Source organism: Delphinus delphis, chromosome 17 (assembly GCF_949987515.2).
Source record: "Delphinus delphis chromosome 17, mDelDel1.2, whole genome shotgun sequence".
NCBI lineage: Eukaryota > Metazoa > Chordata > Mammalia > Artiodactyla > Delphinidae > Delphinus > Delphinus delphis.
Genome location: NC_082699.1, coordinates 42,462,696 through 42,475,302, shown reverse-complemented (window position 1 = coordinate 42,475,302; position 12,607 = coordinate 42,462,696). Strand labels below are relative to the sequence as shown.

Genomic DNA, 12,607 nt, shown 5'->3' with positions numbered 1-12,607 from the left:
CGGAGCACAGGCTCCGGACGCGCAGGCTCAGCGGCCGTGGCTCACGGGCCCAGCCGCTCCGCGGCATGTGGGATCCTCCCAGACCGGGACACGAACCCGTGTCCCCTGCATCGGCAGGCGGACTCTCAACCACTGCGCCACCAGGGAAGCCCGAGATGTACTTTTAAAGGGTATCTCACATTGGGTAAGAGATCCTGAAGTCAGGAGACCCCAGTTCTAGTCCTGACTCTGTCACTGACCCCCAGGGCCAGCTTGAGGGCACCAGTTTTCTCCCTGTGCCTGTTTCCCACAAAAGAAAGGAAAGATCTTTAAGTTTCCTTCTGTTCCGTTAAACCTCTAATGTGAATACACGAGGGTAAAGGTGGTCTTTTGCCTTCACTCTCTGTGATGGACTGAATTGTGTTTCCCCCCAAATTAATATGTTGAAGCCCTAACTCCCAATGTGCTGGTGTTTGGAGGTGGGGCCTTTGGGAGATGATTAGGGTTAGTTGAGGTCATGAGGTCATGAGGGTGGGGCCCCCATGATGGGATTAGTGCCCTTCTAAGAAGAGACACAAGATAGCTTATTCTCTCTCTCTCTGTCATGGGAGGACACAGCAAGAAGGCATCCATCTGCAAGCCAAGAGTAGGGTTCTCACCAGAACCTAACCATACTGGCACCTTGATCTTGGACTTCCAGTCTACAGAACTGTGAGACAATACCTTTCTGCTGTTTAAGCCACCCAGCCTACAGTCTTTCATGATGGCAGCCTAAGCAGACTAATACACTCCTCTTGCCCTGCTCAGGGTTGCTTCTGTCCTTCAAAGTCAAGCTGGGAGGCATCAGGTTGGAAAAGGCCTTTGCATTTGCACACCCACCTCTGGTGGCCAGAGTAGGAGTATACCCAACAGAAATTCCCAGTGCCCTATGCTTGTGGCTCAGATCCCCATCAGCACCCTCCACTTGCTAGAAGAAGGTAGTCCCTGGGTTCCTGAGTCTGACTCCTCCCAGGGTGGTCCATCTCTGGAGCTCCACAAGGGGGACAGGCCTGGCCCTGGGAGTGGGTCTCCAGGCAGTAAGGCAAGGATGCTACCTCAGCCCTCTCCTCAGTGTGGGGCAGTCCAGCAGTGGGAAGCAAGACCATAACAAGAGTACCTTAGGGTTTATGGCAACTGACAAGCTTCCCAATGAATATCTCTCCCTGTGCCATACAGAGGCCCTGAGAGAAAGGCAGAAATGATCATTCCCAGTTTACATATGAACAATCAGATCCAGAGAGGTCGATTCCCTTGCCCAGCATGGGAGCTATAGGATTTAAACCCAGTCTTTGGGCTCTCAAGTTCAGTGTTCTTTCTACTCTGCCACACTGGTTCTAGATCTGAGCACAGACAGCCACAGGGTGAGGTGGGGCCACGAGAGGTCCTAGTGGAGCCTGCCTTCAGTGGGTGGAGCAGAGCTGCTCCCAGCAGGCGAGAGGGGCATGAAGTTCTCCATGGAGGTGATGCTGGCCCTGGGCTGGGTTTCCGCCAGCAGGGTGGGATAGGGACGTTGTCCTAAGTGGAGACGGGATGGGCTGGAGGTACAGGGCTTACTCAGAGGATAGGGGAGCTGCCCTCATAAGAACTGGAAGGAGCAGGGAAGACCTGGGTGGGGCTCAGGAGGGGAGGAAGGGGTTCTCCATCACTGCCAAATCAAGGCACTCGACTGGAAACTGAGGGAGACAGTGGAGAGCCACTGAAGGCTACTGGGCAGGGGTGGACCCTGTGCCAGGTGCCACAGGATGAAAAGACTGGTGGTCTCTGTCCATTCACTCTCTCATTCACTGAACTTTATAGAGCATCTCCTGTGGGCCAGGCCTGGAACTCAGGCTGCAAACAAGATCCAGTCTCTAACCTCCAGGAGCTCACAGGGCAGTGGGCTGTGTGTTCCATGCACATCTAGCCTATAGAGTCTTTCCTGGTGCTGGGATGCCCTTGTACTAGGTCTATCTCAGGGAAATTTCCAGGAGATAGAGATGGGAGGAGTCCTCTCAGCTGCAGCTTGTAGAGGAGACTCCCCCATTCCTCTCCCCACCTTACCCCCCAGTCTGTGGAACAATACTCCAAGGCAAGGAAGGCTCCTACGGGCAATCACAGCTTGGGGGCCAGGGGACCTAGAGGAAGGGAGGATGAGCGTCACTCTAGAGGCCGGAGAGCCCAAGGTGCCTGCAGGGGTGTGGGCATAACTGTGTCTACTTCCTTCCCGGGCCCTGGGAAACTGGGCGTGCTCTCCATGCTTCAGAGAACCTTCCAAAAAGCGAGTGAAGTGTTCTTCAGGACACCTGCTATCAAGGCTCTAAGTGGAGGCTGCCTTTATGGAGGGTGAAGGACACCCTTAGCTCCTGAGCCAGGCCTGGCTGAACCCCAGCTGCCTCCCCATCCAGAGCCCAGCATGATTTACAAAACAGATGCGGTCACGGCATCAGGCTCTTTGTGATCTGGCGTAGAGCTGGGAAACATACATCCCAACCCCAGTTAACTACGGCCACACCGAAAACACAGCCCATTATTTCAGGACAGGGCAGCTAGACAGAATCATCCTTGGGCAGACAGAGAGTCTTCAATTAGGGGACGAGCTCAACAGATACGTATGGGTAAAATGCAACTCTTACATACCACCATTGCCTGAGGACAGGATAATTCTAACCCATCTGATCATCTCACATCTCATATGGACACACCATATATAAATAAATACTTATCAAAATTCACTTCTAATGGCATTGTTGAACATTTACTCATGTGGATGATATCACTGTATCATTAGTTACAAACACTATAAATGAGAAAATGGGCAACATTTAAAAGCGTCAGTGGCCATAACAGATGTGGATGTAGGGAGGGAGGGAGACGGGCACGCGACTGTAAAGGAGAGGAGTAGCATTTGTTTGGAAGGGCCATGAGGATTTCGTAGAAGTCCTGCAACTATCTTATAGTCGGCTCTTGGTCCTCACAGTAATGGGGAGGACCAAAGAAAGGCATGAATAATCTAAGATGATGAGAATTAAAACAAACCAGTTAAAAAGTGTGTTTCTGGCTTTGGCATGCACTCAAAGGTAGATACAATTCGACACACCCACCCTCTTTCTGCACCCCCATACCCAGCCCGTCCCTGTGCTGGCTGTGCTGGCCATGCTGGCCAGAGCAGCGGGCTGGGAGGCAGCTGGGCAGGCAGCCACAAGCAAGCCATAAGACTCAAGACTCTATCCCAAATGGGGGAAACATTTTCTCACAGGCTGCATAGTTAGAGAGGCACACCCAGCTGTGCAATCAGCTCACCTGCCCAAGAAAACAAACGATATAAAAAGGTGGACAAGTTGTGGCCACAATTGTGTCAGGGGGCAGGGAAGTCGGCCCTATAACCAGAAATACCAGCAGGACAGACAAGGTACATTACAATCCTTTCCCTCCACTTGTGATCCCTTCTCTCAAAATGACTGTTTTTTAATCTTTATCTAGGCCAACTTGGAAACAGGATTGCAGGGCAGAAAACACAGCATTCTTGAGTGAAGAAGAGAAGAATACCTGGGAGTCGTTTTTTTTTTTTTTTAAAGTAATGGAGACAGGAATTGGGACCAGCTGCAGGGAAGTATGTACCCAGGAAACGTCACCATCTGCTGCCGGATTATCCGGATTGCGGGTGAGGTTCTCAGCAGCCTCCCCTTCTCCCAGAACTGACTTTGGAGTCACATAGCCCAGAGTTTGAACCCATCACTTAATAGCTGGTAACCTTAGGCTCTTTACTTAATCTGAGCTGCAGTTACCTCATCGGAAGATGGGGATTCCACGGGGCTGCGGCCGGACCAAGCATGTGCTCAGCACACAGCCCTGCCTGAAGTCCCCAGTCAGTAATGTGTCCGCATTATTATAACTCGTGCCAGCTCGAAATGACCGCGAGGCAGACAGGAATAGGGAAGAGCCGTCTCAGGGAGTGGGGAAAGGAGCTCGGGGCCGGGGAAGCAGCAGCCACCAGCGCTGAAATCTCCGGGAGAGGCCTTCACGCACTTTCACCCACGAAAACCGGGGTGCAGACACACCGGTGGTCCCTGTCCTCAGTGCCCCCCCACTCACGATCGCTTGTGCCAAATCCCGCTCGTCCGACCTCAGAACACTCACTGGCACAGGTCTTGCCATCACTGCGGAGCACGTGTTCCTCGGGACACTGGCAGGCGAAGGATCTGTCGGTGTTGACGCAGGAGTATTCGCAACCGTGGTCACTCAGCAAACAGTAATCCACTCCTGCAAAACCCAACAGCCCGGTGAGAGGTCCTCGAGGCTCCTGGGCTACTGAGGATGGGAATCAAGTGACCGTCGTGCTTATACCACGCCCCCACCTCCGCCCCAGGTTCTGCACCGGGAAGGCACGCAGTCCCCAGGAGACACCCCTACGATCTCCAGGGTGCCAAGAGCAGGGGACAGAGGGGGCCTGCTGTCCTGTGCAGTCGTCACATTTTTCACGCCTGTTGTGAAAACCTTTGCCCTGTAAGAGAAGTGCGACGGGGACTCACGGGAGCAGGTCTTGAGGTCCTCGTTGATGACGAAGCCTTCCGAGCACTGGCACACGAAGGAGTCCCCGGTGTTGAGGCACAGCTGCGCACAGCCGTGGTCCTGCTCGGCGCAGTGATCCACCCCTGAGGCAATGACACGCGAAAACAGCGTAACCGGAATAAAGACGCAGACCTACTAGAGATCGGACTTGAGGACACGGGAGGGGGAAGGGGAAGCTGGGACGAAGTGAGAGAGTGGCATGGACATAGCGTAACCGGAATAAAGACGCAGACCTGCTAGAGATCCGACTTGAGGACACGGGGAGGGGGAAGGGGAAGCTGGGGCGAAGTGAGAGAGAGGCATGGACATATATACACTACCAAACGTAAAACAGATAGCTAGTGGGAAGCAGCCGCATAGCACAGGGAGATCAGCTCGGTGCTTTGTGACCACCTAGAGGGGTGGGATAGGGAGGGAGGGAGGGAGGGAGACTCAAGAGGGAAGAGATATGGGAACATATGTATATGTATAACTGATTGACTTTCTTGTAAAGCAGCAACTAACACACCATTGTAAAGCAATTACATGCCAATAAAGATGTTAAAAAAAAAAAAAGTAACCAAGGGCGCTGCGCCCACCAGCGAGGGGGCATTAAAAAACAAAACCACCTCCCAGGGAGCCCCTGCTGGGCTATTTCACTTCAAAAAGAGTGATGTGGAAGGTTTCATTCTACGCTGTGCCACTGGCCTTGTTTGTTTTTCTTCCCATTTCTTTGAGGAGTAACGTGCATACGACTCCTGTCATGGGTGGTCATGACAGCAGCCCTCTGTGCCAGGCCTGGGCACGCATCACCTTCAATCGCGGGGCAACGCTGAGAGCAGGCAGGTGCCTTCCCCACTGTCACAGAGAGGAGAGCCAGGCTCAGGAAAGTCGAGCTGCTGAGCCCACAGCCCGCAGCTGACAGAACAGTGCGTCAGAATGAGGGCTCCGCACCCAACTACTTGGGCTCAAACCCCACGTTCACCACTTCCCAGCCGCAGGATGCTGGGCCGTCATTTGGCCTCTCTGTCATCATCTCATGACTTGAGAAATGGGGTTGACGATTACTTTCTTAGAGGAACGTGGTGAGAGGAGTTGATTGACCTACAGCCCTCAGAACAGTAGCTGGCATACAGTAATTACTTCCTGAACGCTTATTATTACTAGTACATTGCTGGGGAGGAATTAACTGTATAGTTTCTTTACATCTGAAAATGAAAAAGCATTGTCACCCCCCATAACCAGGACACCCAGATTCAGAAAGCAAACCAAAGCCAAGGCCTGCATGCGTGGCCGATCCTGGCACCGGGACCCTGAAGAGCCGGCCCCGCTAGGGTAACAGGCACACAGCTGTGGTGAACGGCTCCCACAAGACAGCCCTGCAGGCCGCCTCCCAGATTTCCTTGACGGAGGAAACGCACACCCGGAGACTGGAGGGACACTGGAGGCCTTGTGCAGGGCCATTGGGTGAGCCTCTCTGACTCCCACAGGGCCTGGGACTGGTGCTTTCTGGAACATTCCACCAGTGGATCTGCCTCCTGCAAACACTTGCAGGATCTCAGGAGCCAGAGGCCTGTATTCACATCTCAGTTATACCATTTACCAGTCATGTTGACCCCCGGGAAACTTAACTTTGTTGTGCCACAGTTTCCCCATCTTTAAGTAGGGATAAGAGTGTCGATGCCTCATAAGGCTCCAGGGCAGGTAAAGTGAGCGAGTGCCTGGGAAGTGCTCACGGCCGTGGCTGCACAGAGCAGGTGCCTTGTAAGGGCTTCCTGTCATGACGGCCTGGGGGGCTCCCTGAGCCCCCATGGGGAAGAGGATACCATGCCTTTCTCTGGGGACCCCTGGGAAGAAATGGCTTGGTTTACAGTTTCTTGAAGCTGACTAGATGGTCCTTCTTACTAGATCCCAGAGAGGAAGGAGGCAGGTCGTGGTCCCTGGGGCTCTAGGTGGGCTCATCGAGGCCATGCCAAGCCTGCCCTGGGATACCTGCCAGAGCCGCCAGATGGCAGGCCCCGCACTCCTGGAAGAAGGCAGACCGTACACAGATCCATCTTCACCAGGGCATCTTCTTGAAGAGTGGAAGGACTCTTCCTCACCACTAGCTTCTCATAAGGACTCAGAGACCTCCAGAGGCAAATGCAGAGCAGTGCCAACTTTCTGGTTCAGAAATTCTTTGACTTCCGAGATCGATCCTTAGAAAGCCTAATGGAGGCACTCTGTTCCCTCTGGAGACGGGACGGGGCACTGGCTTTCCTGAGGACTGCTGTCTCTCTAACACCTCATCTGTGAAACCCCCCCTCCGGGCAGTTGAAGGTCCAAGTGCTGAACAGCTGCACTGTTCTCACTCACAATCTATCTCTGTCCCCAGAGCTGGAGCAGATGTGCGGCTTGCCGGGTGGAAAGCGACACAAAGGGCCCCTTCTACGCTGGTCACATCACTGCACCCCTCTCCAGCGCACCAGGGTCACAGGCCTCCACCGCAGTGTCATGCGCCCCCCACCCCCACCCCCGCTGGCCTGGACCAGTGGAGACCGTGCCTCATAAAAACGACAGAGCCATCCAGCTGGCAAAGCCTGCACGTTTCCACGCATTGACATCACCAAATGGAGCTTTGCTGTGCCTCTTACAAAAGAAAATGAAGAAAAGTCTTCATAAAAAGTCCCATGTTTCTCAGCTCTGCCCTCAGATCAGCTCTGCCTCCTCCGTCCCATTGTCTCACCCCGGGGCCAGCACTGGTTACTCTGCCAGGCTCCATGACAATAATGAACTATTATCTTTAACTGTATGTTTTCCTTGGGCCAGGCACAGTGCTAAGAGATTGAAATGGTCCTGATTTTTCCCTTTAACAACTCTAGGAGACCAATACTATGATTATCTTCACTTTTTTAAACAGATGGGGAAGTCAAAGCTTGGAGAACTTGCCCGGGGTCACATGTCTAGTATGTGGTACTAAACAGTCCAATCTCTGAGGTAGGTAGCATGAGTAGTCCCATTTTACAGGTGATGAAACTGAGGCCAGGAACATTAAGCCTGTCGGACCGTCAGGCTCACTGGAAACCCAGGGGCCTCAAAAGTGACTGGCTGCTAGCGAGCCTGGGGGCCTGTGTGTGAACCTGGCCTTCCCATCAGAGCCCCTGCCCCGGGCACACTCACGGCTGCAGGTCTTGCCGTTGGGGTCCAGGGTGTAGCCCCGGCGGCAGCGGCAGTAGTAGCCCTCCTCCGTGTTGATGCATTCATGCTCGCAGCCCGGCTTGTTCAGCGCACAGTAGTTGATCCCTGAGGGGAGAAAGGGCAGATCCTACTTCAGGTTCGGGGCTTCTCCAAGGGCTGAGGTCAGTCCCTCACAGTAAATATTCAGTAAGTAAGATGCTCTATAGCAGGGGTCCCTAACCCCCGGGCCACAGACCAGTACCGGTCCGGGGCCTGTTAGGAACCAGGCCGCACAGCAGGAGGTGAGCGCCGGGGCGAGGGAGCGAAGCTTCATCTGTATTTACAGCCACTCCCCATCGCTCACGTTACGGCCTGAGCTCCACCTCCTGTCAGCATTGTGGTGAGTTGTATAATTATTTCATTATACACTACAATGTGATAATAATAGAAATAAAGTGCACAGTAAATGTAATGTGCTTGAATCATCCCAAAACCGTTTCCCCTCCACCCCACCACCCCCAAGTCCGTGGAAAAATTGTCTTCCACAAAACCGGTCCCTGATGCCAAAAAAGGTTAGGGACCGCTGCACTGCAGGATGGAGACAACAGCTCCTGCTCTCCATGAGCTGGTTTGAAAGAGAACCTGGCACCTGCAGCGAGCCTCCGCATTCTCCAGCATAGGTCTCTTCCCCATCTGATGGCCAAAAAGTTGGTGAAATGGGTTGAGCGCCATAGTTCCCAGCCCAACTCCCCCCAAGAAAGATGGAAAAGCTGGGAAAATTCAGTCTCTTCTTACAGTTAACCTGATAACTAGGGCTCAAAATATGTAGGGAGCTGCTGTTGGCAGTGACATCTGACAGTGACATGGGACAGCACAAGGCAGAATACACAACAGCTGATGTTACAAGATACCCAGCTATTTAGGAGAGGCAGGAACAGGCAGTTGCATTAAGAAGGATCCAATGCTCAAGCCGGCTCTGGGTGAGAGCATAACAGCAAAGGTATCAAGAAACTGGAGAAGACGCATCTCTGATGCTGGCCCAGGTAGCTGCAGCTCTGTCCTATGGTAACATTCACCCCCATCCTAGCTGTGTTTCTGCCAGCAGAGGGAAGCAGCGTCACAACCAGCAGCTAATTAGCAGTTTCATTTTCTGGTAGAAAATGCTAAAACCACAAGATAGGCCACTCCCCACCCCCCGTGCCCCCCCCCACCGACCCCCGCAACTTACACACACCAGAGAAGGTAATGGGAGAGACGGAGAACTATAACGGGAAATAAAATAAGCTTGTGGAGGGCCTCTATGGGACTGGTGTTGTGAGAAATGGTCACCAGCAACCTCAGGGGCTGAGCTGGATGCATTTAACTGCATTGTTCTTTTTCCTGGGGATGTGGCAGACATTGTTGGTTGCCTTGCCAACAACTATTACCCTGTCTTCTTGAAACCAGAATCCTGACCCCCAAGGCATGAGTCATGAGTTGTCTAAGGCAACCTGGCAACCATGTTTTCCTTTGTCAGTGATTGGTCTAGAGCTGGGAATATGCCTAGTTCTCGCCAATGAGACATAGGAGGAATTTATTGGGGCCCCTAGGAAAGATTTCCCTTCCTGAAAAGACAAAGGTGTATGAAAAAAAATGAAATGAAACCCACACCCGAGGGACCTCAGACTATCCCTTAAAGGGTCCATGATATGCGCTCCCATGTGACAAGTGGGTGAAACTTTCCACATGCACAGAGCACGAGTAGAAGTAGCTGCAGACCGAGCACAGGGAGAGAGCTCCCACGACATGCAGGGGCTGGACTAAGAGAAGAGATCCCACCACGAGGGTCACGGACCCCTTGGCACTCTCTCTGTACCCCATCCCTCCTGCACGACAGAGGCAGAATATTGTTAGCTGTGCGCGATTTCTCAGTTCATCAAAAGCCTTACCTGTGCAGAACAGACTGAATGCCAGGAACAAGTCAAGAGCTTCAGTGAAGAAAAACAGACCCGGCGATAAAACTCCGGCCACAGACACACAGACAAACAAAAAGCCAAGCAAACAGACACAGAACACAAAGGGTCCCACAGTTTGGGGCCACCTAGTGTAGGGCCTGCAAATCCTACACTTCATTACACCATCAGAGAAAATGAAATTATCCTCAGTAAACACTGTTTTTAAAAGCCAGCACTCAGCCACTATGGAAAACAGTATAGAGGTTCCTCAAAAAAATTAAACATAGAATTACATGTGATCCAGCAATTCCACTTCTGGGTTTATACCCAAAAGAACTGAGAGCAGGAACTTGAACAGTACTTGTATATCCATGTTCGTAGCAGCATTATTCACAATGGCCAAAAGATGGAAGCAACCCAGGTGCCTACTGACAGATGAATGGATAAACAAAAGGTGGTATATACATAATATGGAATTTTTTTTTTGCAGAATTTTATTTAAAAAAAATTTTTAATAGATCTTTATTGGAGTATAATTGCTTCACAATTCTGTGTTAGTTTCTGTTGCACAACAAAGCAAATCAGCCATAGGCATACACATGTCCCCACATCCCCTCCCTCTTGAGCCTCCCTCCCATCCTCCCTATCCCACCCCTCTAGGTCATCGCAAAGCACCGAGCTGATCTCGCTGTGCTATGCTGCTGCTTCCCACTAGCTATCTATTTTACATTTGGTAGTGTATATATGTCCATGCTACTCTCACTTCGTCCCAGCTTCACCCTCCCACCCGATGTCCTCAAGTCCATTCTCTATGTCTACCTCTTTATTCCTGTCCTGCAACCAGGTTCATCAGTACCAATTTTCTTTTTTTTTTTTTTAGATTCCATATATATGTGTTAGCATACAGTATTTGTTTTTCTCTTTCTGACTTCCTTCAATCTGTATGACAGTCTCTAGGTCCATCCACCTCACTACAAATAACTCAATTTCGTTTCTTTTTATGGCTGAGCAATATTCCATTGTATATATGTGCCACATCTTTTTTATCCATTCATCTGTTGATGGTCACATAGGTTGCTCCCATGTCCTGGCTATTGTAAATAGAGCTGCAATGAACATTGTGGTGCATGTCTCTTTTTGAATTATGGTTTTCTCAGGGTATATGCCCAGTAGTGGATATGGTAGTTTTATTTTTAGTTTTTTAACCACCATACTCTTTTCCACAGTGGTTGTATCAATTTACATTCCCACCAACAGTGCAGGAGGGTTCCCTTTTCACCATACCATTTCCAGCATTTATTGTTTCTAGCTTTTTTGATAATGGCCATTCCGACTGGAGTGAGTGATACCTCATTGTAGTTTTGATTTGCATTTCTCTAATAATTAGTGATGTTGAGCATCTTTTCATGTGCCTCTTGACCATCTGTATGTCTTCCTTGGTGAAATGTCTATTTAGGTCTTCCGCCCATTTTTTAACTGGATTGTTTTTTTGACATTGAGTTCCATGAGCTGTTTGTATATTTTGGAGATTAATCCTTTGTTGTTTCATTTGCAAATATTTTCTCCCATTCTGAGGGTTGTCTTTTTGTCTTGTTTACGGTTTCCTTTGCTGTGCAAAAGCTTTTAAGTTTAATTAAGTCCCATTTGTTTATTTTTGTCTTTATTTCTGTTATATAACGTGGAATATTATTTAGCCTTAAAAAGGAAGGAAATTCTGACATATGCCACACATGGATCAACCTTGAAGACATTACAGTACGTGAAACAAGCCAGTCACAGAAGGACAAATATTGTAAGATTCCACTTATATGAGGCTCCTAGAGTAGGCGAAGTCATAGAGATGGAAGATAGGATCGGGGCTTGTCAGGGGCTGGGGGGAGAGAGAATTGGTACAGAGTTTCAGTTCGGAGAGATGATAAAGTTCCGCAGCTGGATGGTGGTGATGGTTGGACAACAACATGAATGTACTTAATGCCACTGAACTGTACCTGTAACAATGGTTACAATGGTAAATTTTGTTATGTATATTTTAACACAATTTTTTAAAGGGCCAACATTGTCTTTAAGAAAGATTTACACACAATAATTAAATTAAAACACATGAAGATTCTCAAAGAGGTTATCACTCAGCTATCTGGCAAAAAGCAATTTAAAAATGCCTCTTCTCCAAATGGTACTCTACAGCAGAGGTTTAACTGTAGATCTTTGCTTTCTTGACATGCTTCAGTCACAATTCTTCACCTGTTACTTAGTCATTCACACATTTATGCATTCAATCTGTATTTATTGACTACCTACTATGCCCCCCCACATCTGGTCCAGTCTCCTCCCTAACTGCGATGAGCTACACATGGGCCAGGCTTGGGTGTAGGTTTATCTGGCAAAGCCTAGAGTGTCCAATAACCCTGCGAGGTCAGATGGCAGGACGGTCAGATGACCAATGAAACAGCTCTTATGAGTGCCAACTCGCGAAGGAGCTGGAGACCTCACTGAGAAGATGAGAAATAAAAACATGAAAGATCAGTGACCCAGACAGTAAATTATAATGCCAACTGAGTGGCCCAGAGAAGTAAGTTTTAGAAAAATTGGACAGGCTACAAAATGTTAAAGCAGAAAGTCGTGTTCCTTCAGTTTAGGGAATCGGGGTCCAGAGAAGCAAAGCAACCTGTCCAAGGTCACACGGCCAGCATGAGTGACACTGCCAAGATCGGCCTTGGCATCCCCTGGCTCAACCCGTGGCCCCCGCCCCAGCTGTTTAGAATGTGATGTCTCCAGGACTTCCCTAATGGTCCAGTGGCTAAGACGCCACACTCCCAATGCAGGGGGCACGGGTTCGATCCCTAGTTGGGGAACTAAGGTCTCGCATGCCACACGGTGCGGCCAAAAAAAAAAATGAATGTGATGTCTCAGCCACGGTGCCAGCGTGAGCAATCCTGGAGTCCAGCACGTGGGACCCACCCACCTCTGATTCC

General features: G+C 50.3%; 1 protein-coding gene across 3 annotated transcripts in view; it reads right to left on the bottom strand.

Annotated features, from left to right (window-relative positions):
• The window catches only part of MATN2 (matrilin 2), a 155,376-nt gene that overhangs the window by 24,274 nt on the left and 118,495 nt on the right, over nt 1-12,607 (bottom strand). For all 3 annotated transcript variants that reach the window (XM_059994950.1, XM_059994951.1, XM_059994952.1), the window contains 3 exons: nt 7,705-7,827; nt 4,527-4,649; nt 4,135-4,257 (listed from right to left, as the gene is read on the bottom strand). In XM_059994950.1, the coding sequence (XP_059850933.1) occupies nt 4,135-4,257; nt 4,527-4,649; nt 7,705-7,827 (369 nt within the window). The remainder of the gene's footprint in view (nt 1-4,134; nt 4,258-4,526; nt 4,650-7,704; nt 7,828-12,607) is intronic.